This window comes from Mytilus californianus, unplaced genomic scaffold, assembly GCF_021869535.1.
Source record: "Mytilus californianus isolate M0D057914Y unplaced genomic scaffold, xbMytCali1.0.p SCAF_11, whole genome shotgun sequence".
Lineage (NCBI taxonomy): Eukaryota > Metazoa > Mollusca > Bivalvia > Mytilida > Mytilidae > Mytilus > Mytilus californianus.
In genome coordinates, this window is record NW_026262593.1 from 16,549,312 (window position 1) to 16,569,722 (window position 20,411).

At 34.7% G+C, this 20,411-nt stretch overlaps 1 protein-coding gene across 1 annotated transcript in view; it reads left to right on the forward strand.

Annotated features, from left to right (window-relative positions):
• LOC127719670 (dnaJ homolog subfamily C member 11-like) overlaps positions 1 to 20,411 on the forward strand; it is a 40,166-nt gene extending 19,755 nt beyond the window's left edge. The window contains exons 12-17 of the mRNA XM_052225902.1: positions 1,343 to 1,498; positions 5,452 to 5,521; positions 15,992 to 16,095; positions 17,426 to 17,519; positions 18,293 to 18,422; positions 19,970 to 20,411. Of these exons, the coding sequence (XP_052081862.1) occupies positions 1,343 to 1,498; positions 5,452 to 5,521; positions 15,992 to 16,095; positions 17,426 to 17,519; positions 18,293 to 18,422; positions 19,970 to 20,004 (589 nt within the window). The 3' untranslated portion in view covers positions 20,005 to 20,411. The remainder of the gene's footprint in view (positions 1 to 1,342; positions 1,499 to 5,451; positions 5,522 to 15,991; positions 16,096 to 17,425; positions 17,520 to 18,292; positions 18,423 to 19,969) is intronic.

Genomic DNA, 20,411 nt, shown 5'->3' on the forward strand with positions numbered 1-20,411 from the left:
TTGAACTATCCGTATAAAAGTTTACTGTCTCCAAGGAGGTTTCAATAAGTCCTTGCGTAAAACTTAAATTTACGCCGCGTTCCAGAGAGGGACATAAAAAACTTCTCTTTTGGTGAATAATTTGTTGTTACTTCTTTAAAAATAATTTCATTTACTTAAAACTATATATTTATTAAAGTATTTCTTAGGAAAAATTTTCTAGTATAGCAGAATATAAGAAATAAGGAGAAAAAGCTCCCCAAGACTCTAAGTATGGCTTGTTCTGTCAACTAATATTCATGGTAAAGTCCTATTTCAAGGAAATTTTCTCATAAAATGTATTTTGGAGACTCAATCCACTCAGAATATTTCATTATTTGTAATATTTCACTTAAATAGCAAGAAATTTTAACACATGAGAGTACTCACAAGGTCAAAGGTGCATGTACAGCTTCCCATATTAGGTGTAATACCACCATTGATTTTCCCCTATTAGTCTTTGTTAAATTTGCACTTTTCAAAAAATTGTGCAGAATTTATCTTTGTTTCAAATAAAGAAATACTTGGCATGAGTAAAGTTTTATCCTGTCCAGTACTATAGAAAAAATTTCACATAACATTTCATTGCATATAAGAAAATAACCATCACTGGAAGTTAACCAATCAAATTTTCCCCCTTTTTTAACCTGTGTACAAGCTTTAGTAACCATGTAACCTCAAGTTTCCAAAATATTCTATTGAAACCCCAAATAAAGAAATAATGGTGCTTTGAAATACCCAAGATATATGTTTGTGACTCAGAAATGTTTTACTGCAATGAAATGTAGGATCAATTACCTACAACTGTCAAATTCAAGGGAATATTTTTTTTCGACCTATTTTCGTATGCAACCGGATGTGACGTACTATGATTTGGTGGTATTACACCTAAAACCATTCAAACGGGAAAACCAAAGGTCTAATCTGTATAAAAAACGAGAAACGAGAAACACTTATGAACCACATCAACAAACGACAACTATTGAACATTATGATTACTGTAAATTCAGAAATTATTGGGAGGTTTTTATTAATGCAAATAATGCGACCAGGCTGGTATTGCAATAATAAGAACTCACATTCTGATATCTGATACATTTATCTGTACACAGATTTTCCTAAGATCTCAATAAATAATCTTGCATTTTTGTCCGTTCTTCAAAACTAACTATAATAAATGCAGTTATAATATCTGAATTTACAGTATATAGTCCGGTCATTACTATAACAGTTGAGATATTTCTGTATGTTGATTTTTGTCTCGCTGAATAAAAATATTTTTTGTTGTATGAGTTATTTAAAATAAAGACTTCTTTTGTTACAGACTAGTAAGAGGACAACAGACTTTTGTTTTTCCGGTGAAATTGTCAGAACACATAATGCCCAATGTTGTATTCTATGGAACATTTTTCCCTGTGGTTGTATATTTTGCTGTACGTAAACTTGTTGTGACACCCTACCTCAAAGAGCAGGAAGAAGAGTAAGTAAACTGGTTACCTGTCAAGAAGTTTGGAAAGCAGTAGTAATATGTTTTGTAGGTAAAAATGTGATCACATATTTGTACAACTGATGAAAAAGTAGGTTATCTTGTTATAAGTACTTTACTAAGAGGAGAAAAAGAACCAGTAGGTAGTCTGGTTACCTGTTGTTTATTTATCCCTGTTTTTTTATTTAACACAGTGTTCCCGCCTGCCCTAAATAGAAGGGCGGGCCGCTCTTGGTGCCCTTATCCCCGCCCTTCGGCCCTCCAAAGTAAAAGAATGCCCCCCTCTGCCTTTTCAAAAAAATAAAATTCCCAAATTTGATGCCTACCGGCATTTCTGGTAAAATTGTTACCTGATTGTGTAACACTAATTAACTGACAATGGGATTAAGTTAAATACCTAATGCTTTGGCAGTTTTATCACCTTTGTTAATGATTGTTTACTGCTAATTAGTGGATTTAAGATAATTGAACAAATACTAGATATTTAATACAGAATGAAATGTCCACATGTTATCCATTTGTAATGTTTATGTACAGCATGTACACCATAAAAAAAATTATTTCAGTAGGCATAACATAAAAAATAAAATCTTAAACAATTTTAAAGGCATACATAGTTTTGACTTAATTGGTAAAAAATGTTTTGTTTCATAACCATGAGTATGAAATTAAAAGAAGAATCAAAGAAATTTGTACTTTGAACATAACAAGATTCACTTCCTGTTTTACTTCTTGTATTTTATAATCCTCCTGACATAGGAGCACTCAACAAATTTATTTTTAACAATGATGGAGAAGTAACTGTTTATACCTCTGCAATATATTATTGCATCAATATAATATGATCATCTCCTGTCTCACCTGTTATATCTATAAAACTCCTTACTGAGGAGCACTTTGGTGTGCACTTAAAAAAAATTTTATGTAACAATTCAAATAATAAATAACTCCCAATAACATATATACTGTATGTTTGAACAAGTAATTTAAATGTAGATAATTTAATTACATTAAACATTCAATTTTGCATGTATAACTCCATCTTTCATGGTATGATAATTTAATAAAAAAAATCTTATTGGAACCAACATCAAGAACACATTAATTTCTGAATATGGTTTAAATACAACTAATGTTCTCCAGCTGAGCCTAGCAATATTCAAGGTAATTTATACACTGTCCAACATTGCCCTTAAAATCTGGGTTATAACACTAAAGTGCCCTTTCAGACAACTAGCACCCTTCTGCCCTGAGATTCAAGCTGGAACACTGTAACAGGATATATTATATATAATTTATATGCAATAAAACATTTTTCCAATTTAAATAACAGGTAGCAATTGTAAATGAAATCAGCAGCGAAGGAAGAAATATCTGAAATCATAAAAATTTATATAAAAGAAACACAAGCAAGGAAAATAAAAACAATGCAAAATTAAACGATAGGGAGAATGCACAAGCATTCACAGCAATAAATCAGAGTTCAACATGAACAGTTGAATTAACATTCAGACAAACCAAAAGCTTCAATGCATTTAACAGAATTTGACTGGTAAAAAATTTCTCTAACTAAATAGAAATAAAGAATCTCTAATATACATTGTGCTGATGACCACAAATTTTTTTGTGTTTATGTGATATAATAGAGCATAATTTATTGTCGAGCCTGCGACTTCTGTCGCAGCAAACTAGACATTAGTGATAGTGATCCGGCTGCGGCTGCGTTAACTAACATATAAAAAACTTTATATTTTAGAAGGTGGAAGACCTGGATGCTTCATAATTTGCATATAGATGTCTTATGTTACGAAGTTTCCGTCTGTCACATGTCCATTGTCCCTGACCTCATTTTCATGGTTCAGTGACTACTTGAAAAAAAAGTTAAGATTTTTTGTAATGTTAATTTCTCTCTTATTATGAGTAATAGGATAACTATATTTGGTGTGTGCGTACCTTGCAAGGTCCTCATGCCCGTCAGACAGTTTTCACTTGACCTCGACCTCATTTCATGGATCAGTGAACAAGGTTAAGTTTTCATGGTCAAGTCCATATCGCAGATACTATAAGCAATAGGTCTAGTATATTTGGTATATGGAAGGATTGTAAGGTGAACATTTCCAACTGGCAGGTGTCATTTGACCTTGACCTCATCTTCATGGCTCAGTGGTTATAGTTAAGTTTTTGTGTTTTGGTCTGTTTTTCTTATACTGTACGCAATAGGTCTACTATATTTGGTGTATGAAATGATTGTAAAGTGTACATGTCCAACTGGCTGGTGTCATCTGACCTTGACCTCATTTTCATGGTTCAGTGGTCAAAGTTAAGTTTTTGAGTTTTGGTCTTTTTTATGCCCCCGTCATAGTGGAGGGGGCATTAAGTTTTACCCTTGTCCGTCCGTACATCAGTCCGTCCGTCCGTACGTCAGTCCGTCCATACGTCCCAAAGTTAGTTTCCATTCTCTAACTTTAGTTTGCCTCAACCAAATGTTATGAAACTTATACACAATGGTTATTACCACAAAACACAGATCAAGTTTGAATTTTGGTGGTGTCACTTAAACTGTTGTAGAGTTATGCCCCATTCACGCATGGAATAATTGCTGATCTCATTTCCGTTCTCTAACTTTAGTTTGCCTCAACCAAATGTTATGAAACTTATACACAAATTGTGACAATGCTGATTACCACAAAATACAGATCAAGTTTGAATTTTGGTGGTGTCATTTTAACGGTTCTAGAGTTATGCCCCTTTACAAATGGAAAAATTGCTGAATTTTTCGTTTCCGTTCTCTAACTTTAGTTTGCCTTTACCAAATGTTATGAAACTTTTACACAATGCTTATTACCACAAAATACAGATCAAGTTTGATTTTTGGTGGTGTCACTTTAACTGTTCTAGAGTTATGCTCCTTTACAAAAGGAAAAATTGCTGAAATTTTTGTTTCCGTTCTCAAACTTAAGTTTGCCTCAACCAAATGTTATGAAACTTATACACATTACTTATTACTACAAAACTCAGATCAATAATAATTTTGGGTAGCAACACTTTTACCATTCTTCAGTTATGTCCCTTTATAACTTTATATGATATTTTCTAATACTATATGCAATACCGGTAGGTCAACTATATTTGGTGTATGAAAATATTTTATGATGCACATGTCAGTCTTGCAGGCTTTATTTGACCTTGACCTCATTTTCACGGTTCATTGCTCAGTGTTGAGTTTTTGTGTTTTGGTCTGTTTTTCTTAAACTATAAGCAATAGGTCAACTATATTTTTTGTATAGAAGGATTGTAAGCTGTATATGTCTGTCTGGGAGGTATCATCTGACCTTGACCTCATATGTTGGTTCATTGGTCAATGTTAAGTTTTCACGGTTAAGTTTGTTTCTTAGATACCATAAGCAATAGGTCAACTATATTTAATGCATAGGTTGATTGTAAGGTGTAAAGTTCATCTGACCTTGACCTCATTTTCATGGTTCATTGGTAAATGTTTAGTTTTCTTGGTTAAGTCTGTTTCTTAGAAATTATAAGCAACAGGTCAACTACATTTAGTGTATTGAATAATTGTAAGGTTGATAGTTGTAGTAAAGCTTTATATTTTGGACTATCAACATAATATCAATGGTTAGTAAAGAAGGCGAGACATTTCAGCGTGTGCACTCTTGTTAGCTTTTGAGTTGATGCATTGGTGATCTATACTAGTAAATTATGTAAACATTGAATTAATGAATTGAAACTATTTAAAGCCTGTGTAAGGAGGTAAACATCAATTCACTGTTTACCTGTGTAATTCACCATGACAAATATTTGTAGTGTAAAAGCTGATGGCAAATAGAAATAAAACAACAAAGAAATAGTTCTGAAATTAAAATTGTGTCTTTTAACATGCTTTTTTAAAAACAATTTATTCTTTCTTATAAAATGAGTATCATACATTTTAGAGAATTGGAGAAGAGGAAGAAAGACCATGCGGAGACTTATGCCCAACAAAAAGAAGAGGCTGAATCTGCAGTATGTATAGATCATTAAGGTTCATTTCATGCATGAATAATTAGGCTTAGAAATAGCAAGTTCGAAAGCTTGTATTTAGAGTATGGCACAAGCCGTAAATGTTAAAGATAGCTTAGATGCTATTCAAACAGGCTTATTGCAAATATTCAGGTCATCTTCGTGTATAACTAGTTTGACTTAGCAGTATCAAATATGAAGACCTGGGTCCTTCATATTAAAGGCTTAGTAATTCGATAGTGAGAATGGGGCAAGTTGTCCTATGGACACATACATATTCTTATTTGAAGCTGTCTTAAATGCATAGTAAAATGTCCTTTGATCCAATAAATTCATTATTTTATTCATGAATTTTTTTGGCCTGTTCCATAAAAAAAGCACATTTTAGCTCACCTGGCCCACAGGTTCTAGTGAGCTTTTCTCATCACTTAGCACGCCTTCCGTTAACTTTTACAAAAATCTTCTCCTCTGAAACAACTGGGCCAGATTTAACCAAACTTGGCCACAATCATTATTGGGGTATCTAGTTTAAAAAGTGTGTCCGATGACCCTGCCTGCCAACCAAGATGGCAGACATGGCTACAAATAGAACATAGGGATAAAATGCAAATTTTTTCTATTATTTTAAAAACCGTAATAAAGAGAGAAAATCTGACAGGGCAAAAATGTCCAGAATGATGAGCTCTACCAATTGTCCATAACTGTCAATACTGTCAGACAACTTCTTATATGAGTTATTGTCCTTAAATGAAAAATTTTATCATTTTTTTTAATTTTTGCCTATTATCTTGAAAATCATTATAGATAAAGAGAACTTTAAAATGCAAAAATGATCATCAAGACAAGTTCTACAAATAAGTGTGCTTGGTCGAAATCGTCAGTCAACTCCTTATTATAGTTATTGCCCTTTGATGACCATTTTTACTAATTTTTTGCGTTTTTGCCTTGTAGCTTAAAATTATAATAGATAGATAGAAACTTAAATAAGCAAAAATGATCAGCAAGACATGATCTACAATTAAGACAAAATGAGGAAATCATCCAACATCTCCTTATAGGAGTTATTGCCCTTTAATGACGATTTTTACCAATTTTTTTTGCATTTTGCCTTATATGATAAAATTATAATACTAGTAGATAAATAGACACTTTAAATCACAAAACTGATCAGCAAGGCAAGATCTACAAATAAGTCAAACTTTGTCGATATAGTTAGTAGACTGTCACTTTTTTAAGAGTGATTGCCCTTAAATGGGGATTTTTTTTACCCTCTTTTGTGTTTTGAGCAAAACCTAAAGATGATAGAGAGAAACTAAACAGATTAAATGATCAGAAATACAAGATCAACAAAACAGAGATTTTTGTCATGAATTCTATTCTCGTCTTCAATGTTGGAGAGAGTCCTTTGTTGAATATGCACATAGACCAACATAAGCAACACAGGCTCTTTAGAGCCTCTAGTTTTGTATGGCCATCACCCATAAAATTGCATTTTACTTTGCATACTTAAACACACAATTTGAACTTCGTGACCTGCCCCCTCCCATACAAAAATAATTCAAGTGCCATCCAACCCCCAACCCCTCCCTAATATATTTTTGTCAAACCTGCGACTTTTGTCGCAAAAGCGAGACATAGCGATCTTACATTCCGTCAGCGTCGGCGGCGTCCACAAATATTCACTCTGTGGTTAAAGTTTTTTAAATTTTAATAACTTTCTTAAACTATCCTGCATTCCAACCAAACTTGGACAGAAGCTTGTTTATGATCGTAAGATAGTATCCAGAAGTAAATTTTGTAAAAAAAAAAATCCTGTTTATCAGTATTTTACTCATAAATGGACTTAGTTTTTCTGCCAGTTAACATTACATTCACTCTGTGGTTAAAGTTTTTCAAATTTTAATAACTTTCTTAAACTATCCTAGATTTGTACCAAACTTGGACAGAAGCTTGTTTATAATCATAACATAGTATCCAGAAGAAAATTTTGTAAAAAAAAATCCTGTTTATCCGTATTTTACTCATATATGGACTTAGTTTTTCTGCCAGTTAAAGTAACATAACATTCACTCTGTGGTTAAAGTTTTTCAAATTTTAATAACTTTCTTAAACTATCCTGGATTTGTACCACACTTGGACAGAAGCTTGTTTGTGATCATAAGATAGTATTCAAAAGTAAATTTTGTTAAAAAAAAAATCCTGTTTATCCGTATTTTACTTATAAATGGACTTAGTTTTTCTGCCAGTTAACATTACATTCACTCTGTGGTTAAAGCTTTCAAAATTTTAATAACTTTCTTAAACTATCCTGGATTTGTACCAAACTTGGACAGAATCTTGTTTATGATCAAAAGCTAGTATGTAGAAGGAAATTTTGTAAAAATTTATTTCCTGTTTTTCCGTATATTACTTATAAATGGACTTAGTTTTATTCCAGTTAACATTATGTACAGTCTGCAGTTTAAGTTTTTAAAACATTTTTTAGACTCATAAGCCTTCTTTGATTTTTACCAAACTTGAACAGAACTTCTTACAATCAAAAGACAGTATCTAGAGGAATTTTTTTAATAATTTTTTCCCCATTTTTGTTGAGCCTGCGACTAACAGCAAAAGTAGGCGAGACACTGGGTTCCGCGGAACCCTTACAAATTTTTTTCTGGAAAAGCCCTTAGCTGAAATTGAAATGTGAGTTTTAATGGTTGTGATGTTCATCTTGTTGCACATTTATTAGTCCCCTACCAATGAAGTCGAAGGGGACTTTAGGTTTCCACTCTGTCCATCTGTCCATCTGTCAGTCCGGCAACTCAGTTTTCCACACTTTTTTTCTTAGTTCTTGAAGATATTGATTTGATATTTGGTATATAATTTTATCATGACAAGTTATAGATCAAGTTCGAATTTTTTTCCGGTCTGATGATTTAGTCCAGCGTTATGGTCCATAAAAAAACTCCATAACTAATGTTAGAGTACTACCGTTCCTACTCGCTTATTAGTCGGAAAATTGGGAGTAAAATTCATAATCCAGAGAGGGGGACCGACTAATAGACGAGATCTAGAGACCAGAGGAAAATATTCAAATTTTAAAGTAAATTTGGATTTTATTAGATAAATACTTACCATCATAAATTCTGAGTGTAACCCCAATTGCGTCATAGGTCAGATGGAAAATCCCGACTAAAAATAAACGTACTCTCACTGGTCCGGACATATACCCCTGTTTGCCCATATTCTCCCATTCAATTTCCTCAAGACAGAAACGTAGGGAAAGGGGATGAAGGGGAGGTGGGTGGGACCTATAATTTATGATGGTAAGTATTTATCTAATAAAATCCAAATTTACTTTAAAATTTGAATATTTTATAGCTATAAATATGTTACCATCATAAATTCTGAGTAACAGAATCTAACGTAAAGCTGAATCCCCTGTAACAGAAGAAACAGGAGGAAAGTTCAATCTTTGTGCTGAAACTATAGGTCCAAGAGAGTATAAACTCTCGGCAAAAGTAGCCATAGATTGGAGGTAATGAGATATAAAAGAGTTCTCATTTCTCCAGAAACCTGCAGACAGTACCTCTTCTAAAGATGCACTGTTAAACAGAGCCCAGGATGTAGAGATACCCCTAACATCATGAGCTTTAACATTAAAACTATTTAAAAGTTCTGACTTAGAAGAACCATAAGCTAAAGATATGCATTTGCATATCCAAGTAGAAATAGTTTTAACAGAAAGATCTGAGATTCCTTTTTTAATAGGAATAAAGAGTCTTGAGTTAGAAACAGAACGTAAACTACTCGTTCTATCCAGATAAATAGAAAGGATTCTTACTGGACATAAAAGTACAGAAATAGAATCGCTAGGGAGTGCAGGAATCACGACTGATTCTGCACCCTTATCTGGAATCTGATTCTTTGCCAAAAAAGCAGGATCCGTTAAAAGAGTAACAGAAGATTTATCCCTGTTAAATCGAAGGCAAGCATCAGAAATAGAGAAGGCATGGATTTCACTCCTTCTCCGTCCAGAAGCCAAAGCTAAAAGAAAACAGCATTTATAGGAAAGAAACCTTAAATCTATTGTTTCTGCTGGTTCAAAAGGAGGAAGTTTTAAAAAGGATAAAACTAGTCCAAGGTCCCACTTAGGAACTAAAGTTTTTTGTCTTGGTCTTTCAAGACTAAAACTACGAACCAAAAGAGAAATATGCTCATTGTTTCCAAAATCTGGGCCACCAGAAATATGAATAGTTCTTGAAATAGCTGATCTATATCCCTTAATAGTAGAGGGACATAATCCATTGTAATCCTTTGGATTCAAAAAGAAAAACTAGAAAGTCTGCTAATTGTTGTACAGTGACTTGGAAAGGATCAATTTCCCGCTCACTACACCAATCTGAGAAGATTGACCATTTTGCATCATAGACAATGCTAGTGGAGTCTCTGACAGACTTTGTGAGATGCTTGGTTGCTCCTTCAGAAAAACCTCTCTTTCTGAGGCTAACCCTGAGAGAAGCCAGGCGTGTAGATGAAGTTTTTCTGGATTTTGATAAAGAACCTTGCCCTTGATTTGAGACAGAAGGTCTGGTCTCAGAGGTAGAACTAGAGGACAAGCACATGATAGGCGCAGAAGGTCTGGAAACCAAGACTGTTTCGGCCATGCTGGAGCAATAACTATGATCTTGCAATTTTCCCCTGCTATTTTCTGAAGTACTGGGGAGAGAAACCTGAAAGGAGGGAAGGCGTACCCGAACATTCCTTTCCAAGATAGGCTCATTGCGTCTACCGCAAAAGATTTTGGATCTGGAACCGGAGACACAAATGTTAGAAGTTTGTGATTGAGACTGGTCGCAAACAGATCTATCTGAGGTGACCCCCAATGAAGAGTCACAGCTTTGAAAACTACTTGAAGTAGTTCCCACTCCGTGTTTACTGGAGCAAGGGATCTGGATAGAGTGTCGGCTAGAATATTGAGGTGCCCCGCAATATGTCTCACCACTAGATGAACCTGGAGTTGAAAACACAGAAGGAGAATGTCTCTGGCTATCTGATAAAGAGAAGGTGAATGAGTTCCTCCCTGATTCTTGAGATAAGCTACAACTGTTGTGTTGTCCGTGGCCAGAATGACAGACTGGTTCTTTAGAGACATTTGGAAATGATTCAGTGCAAACAGAACTGCTTTCATTTCCAATACATTGATATGCTCTTCCAAAAGATCTGGATTCCAGACTCCCGAGATTGTAAGCCCCTCCAGATATGCTCCCCAACCGAGGGTGGAGGCATCTGTGAATAATGTTAGACTGGGAACTTGAGGGGACAGACATAGGCCCCTCATTACATTTTCCCGTACTAACCACCATTGAAGGTGTGGAAATAAAGGCTGAGTGATTGGAATCAATGCTTCCCATTCTTGTGAAGCTGGAATCCATAACTTGTGCAGATAAAACTGAAGCGGACGAATGTGAAGTCGTCCCAATGGAATTACATCTGCCAGTGAGTTCAATAGACCCAGAAGTTGCAAGAATTGACGTGCTGTGACTGATTGAACCGTCAGGAATAAATGTATTTTCTGACATAGTTTTGTAAATTTTTCCTCTGGTGGGAGGACTAGGCCTACACTGGTTAGGAAATGTTCTCCCAGGAAAACAAAGTCTTGAGAAGGAATTATCTCTGACTTTTTCCAAGAGATTAGGAAGCCTAGGGACAGAAAACAATTGATGACCAAATCTGTCTGAACCCTCAATTTGATTGGGCAAAATTCCTTGAGAAGGGAATCGTCCAGGTAGGAATGAATCTGAATAGACAGGGAATGTAGGTGAGCTATAGCTGCCTGCATGATTTTGGTAAAAGCCAAAGGGGCTGTAGACAGGCCAAAAGGGAGAGCCTTGAACTGGAAAACTTTGTTGTTCCAAACGAAGCGAAGGTATTTCCTGTAAGTATGGGAAATGGGAATGTGGAAATAAGCATCTGAAAGATCCAGAGAAGTAGTCCACATTCCTGGAAGGATTGAAGCCCTGATTGATCTGTTGGTTTCCATTTTGAAATGGGGAACAATAAGAAAGTTGTTCAGAATAGATAGGTCTATGACCGGCCTCATTCCTCCAGTCTTCTTTGGAACCAGAAAAAGACGGGAATAAAATCCCGGAGACAGAGTTAAGAGCGACACCTCCTCTATTGCAGATTTTTGTAACATTGTGTCCACTTCTACTGATAGAAGTTGATACTTGACTGGGTCTTGAGTATGAGACAAACTTATCGGAACTGCAGACAGAGGAGGTGGGTTCTTGAACTGAAGTGTTAATCCCCCTCGAATTATTGACAGCACATAACAGTCTGAGGTAATTTTCTTCCACTGATTTAGGAAAAAACTTAACCTCCCCCCTACTGGTATTGATTTTTGAGGAACTTGTTGTAAATTTTCCCCTGGGGAAGCTGTCAATAACGTACGAGGGGGCAAGAACCTAGGTACTAGACCCAGGTTTCTTGGGACCCTTAAAACCACCAGAAGGCTTACCTGAGCTTTTTCCGGAGTTATTGGGTTTGTTCTGCGGTTTGCCGTAGTTATTCTTCCTTTTCTTAGCAGAAGAAGGAGGACCACCTGAAGCAGAAGTACTAGTAGAACTAGATGTAGCATTAACCGACCTCTTGCCATTAGTAACTTGTACACTAACTTTGACTGGAGGAGGGTTTTTGCTGAGTTCCTCTTGAACCCGCTGTAAGGGTAAACCAAACATCTTGTCAGTAAGTGGAGATTTCAGTAAAGAATCTTTCAAAGGCTCAGCAACAGAAAAGTTTTCAAGAAACTCTGCTCTTTTAGATAGGGTGCAATTAGCAATAGAACCCATTAAAAGCAACTGAGATGAACCTAGAGCTTTATCCAGTTGAAGTAAGAAGGATCGTACTTCTGCTGGAACAACCGAATCTTCGCTGTTAAGCAAATGTCCGGTTGCAGCTAGAAAATGTTCGGCTGTGCCAAGAACTTGAGAAGCACTACGAAGGAGATTCTCAGTCTTTGACCAAACAGGTTGAGTGAGACGAAGACCATCTACTGGCTTTTTTCCCAATAAAGATGACATAGATTTGTCACAACTGGGAACAAGTCTACCCAGTGAAGAATCAAAGATATCAAAATCCTTGTACTTAACCTGATCAGAAAAGGATGACATTCCAAATCCAGAGATATTGTTATTAGCAACCTTTTCACTAGCAGAATTAGCGATACCTTCATTAATAAATTGTAAAGCAAATGCCATATGGCCAGATTCAGGAAAAGAATTGTGAGAAGTCACAGTATCCTGAGAAATACCACAGGAAGCTTCAAAAGTTGAAGAAGGTTTCTTCGGCTTGGAAGGAGAGGCAAAAGGGATATGTGCTTCATCCCTCATCAAGGTATACACCTTATCCCTAAGATCCTTCAAGGATGGAGGATCCTCAGTCTCCTTGGTGGGAGGTTGTTGAGCTGACTTAGAAGAAGGCTCAGGGGCCGTCTTCGATACCTTGGGAGAAGAAGAACTTTCAACATCCTCATCAGTGAGGAAAGCCCTTTCATGACTCCCAGGGGAAACAGAAAGCTCGTCATCCTCCCTCTCATCACATTCTACAGACTTAGCTGGAGAAGGTTGATGAGAAGAAACTCTATTCTCCAGTAGAGACATACGACTGGATAGAGTACTAAATTCAGCCTTGAAAGACTCACTAAAGTCCAAAAGCAACTTCTGAAAACCATCCAAAGATGATGCATGATCAGAACCCTGAGTACCATGAGAAGAGCTAGAAGATTGAGCTCGAGAGTCAGGTACGGTGGTAGAAGGAGCTACTGCAGGAGTCAAAGATACTGCTACGGGTGGAGCAGGAGCTAAAGGTGGTGCAGTAGCTACCCCAGAAGGGGGACCATAGAAATTGTCCCTATAAGGCCAAAAACCAGGTTGGTTTGGCATAAACCCACCATAAGGGTAAGACTGTGGCCAAGGTGGCTGAGACCATGAGGGTAAAGGTTGTGTGCCCGAGTTGGGAAGCATATACCCACAATAGGATGATGGGGGTCTAGAACCTGGCAAGTTCAAGCCCATAGCTGTACCTGGGACAGAACTAATAGTACCCGATGAATTAACAGGCCTAGATAAAGTATGAGTCACCGAAGTTGACGTAGGTACCCCCCCAAAATGCATGGCTGAACCTTGTGAAAGGGTCGGATAGGTAGCATTACCAGACACCGTTGTCGAAACTCCGGTCATTGTACTGGTAGTTTGGGGGGGACTTAAAGGTAGTGACCCATCTAAGAGATAGTCCGAACCAGGAATATTTACATACGGACTATTCAAATTAAAGTCCATAATAAAATTTACTTTAGTCAAAAAAACACAAATAATTTGTTTAGAAATTCAAACTAAACAAGGGAATAAATTTCCAATAATATACACAATATGAAAAGCAATTAAGCTATTCAAAAACTTTACAAACAACTAAACACTTCTCTGTTGAATCTGTATATATTTGCACGTGTGACCGATGTCGCAGATGGAAATTGAATGGGAGAATATGGGCAAACAGGGGTATATGTCCGGACCAGTGAGAGTACGTTTATTTTTAGTCGGGATTTTCCATCTGACCTATGACGCAATTGGGGTTACACTCAGAATTTATGATGGTAACGTATTTATAGCTATAAAAATCCAAGCTTGAGAAAAGTGGTCAGGAGTGAATTTCCTGGTCAAAACTACGTTTTTGATTGCCAAACCTACATAAATCAATAAATAAAAAGTTTTTGTTGAAAATAAATGACTACAATACTGTCTTTGTGTTTTATTTGTTCTTTGGTAAACATTGTGTCGAAGTATCAATCAGCGGGTGGCCAGTTAATGATTTTCATGGTCACATGGTTTTCCTATAAACCCAAAAGAAGAGCCAAGAACCAAAAATGAAAAGGAGATAATAATGTACCAAATATGTGAAAGGATGTTTTCAGCGGAGTTATTGTGTCATTATTGTGATATCATGATATCAATTCAATGCTTATAAATCATATAATAATCAAAAAATAATTTTAAGATTCATTCCCAAAATCAAAATATTATTCATTAAAGTGTCTCAGTAAACAAATTACAAAATTGATTGACAAGCCAATATAATCCATTGATAACCCCAATTAAGAGACAAAGAGTTGTATTTACTAAAGGTGTGAAAACTATCAGTGATAGGTAAACAGATGACACTAATGAGTTGGAGTTAGTTATTTTAATATATTGATTAGCTTCACTTAATTTTTTTAATCCTTTAATCATCACAATATAATAAGAATTATGAAGTGTACATGCTCATTTAACACCGAGTTATGTATGCTGTGAAAAATATTTTCATCAAGTGTTGATTGACTTTAAATTTTTCAGGTTCATATTGGTTTATATTCGCTTTTCTCAAACAATAGGTTGTTAGTCATACCCTACAAAATTATTGATGCATTACGTAAACAACACATGGCTAATCTAACATTTGAACAGTGAACAAAACAAGAGAAATGAATACATCTTTATTATTAACAGCAATATAAATTATCATGATGAGCATCAACTAAATTCAAACCAACAAACATTAATGCAGAAATGAATATTATTCCTGGATTTGCATTGGTTTTACCGGCGTTCACGGTTCAGTTACTGTCAGCTGAAAAAAAAATGCCCAAATTTTGTCCGACTTATACGAGGGTCAAGACTAAATCCTTAGAATTTGGAGCTGAAAAGGGCCCCCAACTTATAATAGGATCGACCATATATCTGTACAAAGGGAGATAACTCATTTTTTAAAAGACATTCTTTGGTAAATTGTTTGAGGAATTTTGTGGCAGGTTTATATGTTTTTTTGTATAAACTAATTTTCTGAATGCTACATGTATATATATACTTTTTTATTAAGTGAAACCCTTTAATTAGATAATAATTTATTTTTATTAAGGTATATATTGCATTACATTACATTGTGTAGATAAAAGTTGTTGACATTTTATAGATAAGTTACAAATCTTTATTAGTTTGTGACAAATGAAAGAAAAAATATTTGGAACTATTAATTATATTTGATTGTAATTTGAAAATAGATATACATTGTATTACATCATATCTAATTTTAGAGAACTATTAATCATATCTAATGTTAGAGTATTATAGGTTTTCCTCACTTTTTTTCATCATGCTTGAAGATATTGATTGACAATTGGTATATAGTTTTATCATGACAAGTTACGGATCAAGTTCAAATTTTTGTTTCGGTCTGATAATTTTGTGCAGAGTTATGGTCCTTGGACTTGAAAAAATTCACTCATATATTCAGTTTTCCACACTGTTTTTAGTCATGCTTGAAGATATTGACTTGATATTTTCTTTTTGTTTACACCATGACCCGGTAGTGGACTATGTATTGCCATGCTTGTTAATTTTCTAGTTTAAACAGTGTTTATAACAATTTTGTTGATGGTGTGGTCTTTATTGACAGATAGAACTGATGATGGGAACAGTGGAGAGAATTATAGAAACTGAGGAAAGTAAAAGCGGTCTAATTATAACCAAAGCTGTTTATGGTAGACTTCTGTCAGAAGGGTAGGTAACCATAGTAACAGATAAACATGGTCTTATTATAACCAAAGCTGTTTATGGTAGATTTCTGTCAGAAGGTTAAGTTACCATAGTAACCAATAAACATGGTCTAAATATAATCAAAGCTGCTTATGGTAGATTTCTGTTAGAAGGGTAAGTTACCATAGTAACCGATAAATATGTTCTAAATATAATCAAAGCTGTTTATGGTAGATTTCCGTCAGAAGGTTAAGTTACCATAGTAACCGATAAACATGTACTAAATATAATCAAAGCTGTTTATGGTAGACTTCCGTCAGAAGGGTAAGTTACCATAGTAACAGATAAACATGTTCTAAATATAATCAAAGCTGTTTATGGTAGACTTCCGTCAGAAGGGTAAGTTACCATAGTAACAGATAAACATGTTCTAAATATAATCAAAGCTGTTTATGGTAGACTTCTGTCAGAATGATAAGTTACTATAGTAACAGATAAAGATAGTGCAATAATAACCAAAACTGACCAGTTTCTCCAGAATTTGTTACTGGCATTAAGGTATGAATTAAATTTAAGGAGTTATTTTATCAACAGTAAAGATCAGTTGTCTTAGAACATGACTTTTATTGCTCCAAAAGATGGGTATAATGTTTGACCCTCAGTCTGTCTGTCCCTCTGTTAGTCCTGTTTTTGTCTTAACAACTCCTCTGAAACCACACAACAGAATCTCATGACACGTCATAGATAAGGACATACTATGTAGATATGCTTATCAACAGGAAATTTGATTCAACTTTTTTTCTAGGAGTTATGCCCCTTTGAACTTAGACTTTTGGCCTAAATATACTATTGCAACAGTTTGTCATCTCAGCTCCTTTGAAACCCCACAACAGAATTTCATGAAACTTTAAAGTTAGTTAGGAAATACTATGTAGATGTGCATATCGACAGGAAATTATGATTTTTTTTTTTTTCTAGGAGTTAAGCCACTGTGAACTTAGAATTTTGGCCTAAATATACTGCTGTTATCACAACTTCTCTGAAACCACACAACAGAATTTTATGAAACTTTGTAGATAATAAGGACATAATATGTACATGTGCATATCCTCAAGGAAATTTTTTTAGTTGACTTTTATAGGAGTTATGAGTCTTTGAACTTAGGAATCTGGTGAGATTTTGTTTGCCCAGTGAGAATGTGGAGACGTGGGGTATGTGAGCATGCTCACAAAGGTTCTTTAATTTTAATAGGACCAGTTCTAATAATCTACTTGAACTGATTTGCATTTGAGTCCAGTGATTTTTTATTAATATAATTATGATATACATATGAACTAATAAAATATATTTACAGGGAATTATCTGAAGATGAATGTATAAATGTGACCATTCCTTTACAATGTCTAGTCAAGGATTCCAGACTACAGCTACCAGAAAGTAAATCTAAGGTATTTCTAACTTTTTAGCTGGTTCAGGAATAGAATATTAAATTCCAGTGGAATTTTTTCTAGGGATCTCTGCTAAAAGACTTGCTAAATGATCTTAGCAGCTTGTTTCTATTAAGATATTATACATACATGTACATGCTCTTAAACTTCTGTTCCTTGTGGATAAAAGGTATTTTTCCATAGTCTTCCATTTGTATCACCATCATGCATTGGCAGGGGTATATAGTTTTTGACCCATGCATCAGTCATCTTGGTTATCTTGATTTGGAGATGCTTAATAACAGATATACAAAAGATACCAAAGGAATAATCATACTCATAAGTCAAAATCGAACTGACAATGCCATTTGAAATAACGAAAAACTACCAAAAAAGACAATCAACAGTATACAAAACACAACATAAAATACTTTAAATCATATTGCAACCATCCATCCTTGGATAGGGTCACATATAATGAGAGAAAGCTCCCCATTGATTTTTCTATCATGATCCTTGTTGATTTGCTGGCTGGATTTTATGATCCATGTCTATTTGCTGGCTGATATCCCTGGATTTTATGATCCATGTCTATTTTCAGGCTGATATCCCTGGATTTTATGATCCATGTCTATTTTCAGGCTGATATCCCTGGATTTTATGATCCATGTCTATTTTCAGGCTGATATCCCTGGATTTTATGATCCATGTCTATTTTCAGGCTGATATCCCTGGATTTTATGATCCTTGTCTATTTTCAGGCTGACTGTTTATTGTTTTTTGTGTATTTGCAGGCTGATATCCCAGGTTTTTATGATCCTTGTCCAGGTGTTGCCAAATCACTTTATATACAATACAGATTTAGAGACCAACTTCATGAAACAACAGTACCAGATGAAGAACCAATCAGATTACCTTTACAAAGTAAGTACAGGACAAACTCTATTATTTAAGAACCAATCAGATTACCTTTACAAAGTAAGTACAGGACAAACTCTATTATTTAAGAACCAATTAGATTACCTTTACAAAGTAAGTACAGGACAAACTCTATTATTTAAGAACCAATCAGATTACCTTTACAAAGTAAGTACAGGACAAACTCTATTATTTAAGACCCAATCAGATTACCTTTACAAAGTAAGTACAGGACAAACTCTATTATTTAGGAACCAATCAGATTACCTTTACAAAGTAAGTACAGGACAAACTCTATTATTTAAGAACCAATCAGGTTACCTTTACAAAGTAAGTACAGGACAAACTCTATTATCTAAGAACCAATCAGATTACCTTTACAAAGTAAGTACAGGACAAACTCTATTATTTAAGAACCAATCAGATTACCTAAAAATTTACAAGGGAAGTAGAGGATGGTTTCTGCCAATCAAGAACCAATCAGATAACATTTATAAAATAGTTCCAGACAGTCTCTATCAGTTCAGAACCAATCAGATTGCATGTGTTGATATAGGTATCACTTTCAAAATTAAGTCAATTATGTTCCTAGACCAGCAAACATGGCAGCTGTTACTATAAAAAGAAGATCGGTACGACCACAATTTTTGCTTTATATTAAAAAAAATTAAAGCAGTTACAACAAAAGTGAGTAAAATTGATCAGGAGGTTAAGGATCCTTATACCTTGAAATTATCAGGAGATTGGAAAACCCTTTTTGGGATTATTGCCCCTGAAATATCCATTTGTCGCACATTTCTTAGTTTTATGCTATTAACTTGAAAACAGAAGTAGAAGACCAGCTTTACAAATAAAGAAATATAACCTGATTGTCAGTCTAATTTGTATAAGAGTTATTGCCCTTTCCTGATGACTTTTAACCAGTTTTGCATTTTTAGCAAAATTCAGTTGATAGAGAGTATTAGTAAACAGCCAGAATAATCAACAAGACAATATCTACAAAAAAGTTTATTGACTGCTTGTGGAAGTTATTCATATTTACAAATGGCATAACACTTTTAAAAATAGTTGACAGGCACACATTTTCAAACTTGTCCAAGATATTCGTGATATAAACCTTTGATATACACCAATCTCGAGAAGTTTTTAATTAATGAGTAACACCGGTTGACCCAAGGTCAATCAGCGAAATTGACGTCATTGAACAATCAGTTCTTACTGTGAATTAATGACATAGGAAATTTACGGGGAAAGTGCACAAATTTGATAGTCGTCTATAAGTTTATAAATCTGGCAAGAATTGTACAAGTGTGAGCACTTACAAGACCAGACAGATGAACACATGGAAGCCTGGTATTTCTATGTCATCTGGAATGCTTTACGTGAGGGGACAAAAACAAGATCTACAATTAAGTCAATTCAAACAATTAAAGTCAACAAAGTGCTGCCTGCCTAGTTTACCACCTAATGAATAGAAACTTGGGGGCACTATAAAATCATGAAAATAGTTTAGACCAAATGATAGATTAATACAATTTAATTATTTTTTTCAGGTCATTTAATAAGTGAAGATTCTGGAGGTGTATGACATAAGGAAGATAGTTAGAGAAAACTTGTGTGCCAATCTGTACTCTATACAAACCAGCTGACTGAAGGACTCTAAACTGAGTCTGTTTTATCACTGAACAGAACGGTTCCTGACAGAATCTAATCACTAGAGTGTTTACTACAGCTGGATGTGGTTTCTGTTATATTGACAAATCAAAATATAACAATTAATGAGAAGTTGTTGAAACATGATAAATTACGTGTTGAAAGATGATCTGGTACTGAGAATATTTTGATTATTCATTGTTATGTTACTTCTTTCAAGAGACAAAACATAGGATTTGTTGTTCTGTTTTTTGTTTTCACATAAAGTATCAACACTGTTCAGTTTTCAAATCAGGTTTTTTGTTGAACATATCTTGTTAAATTATTGATATTATACCTAAA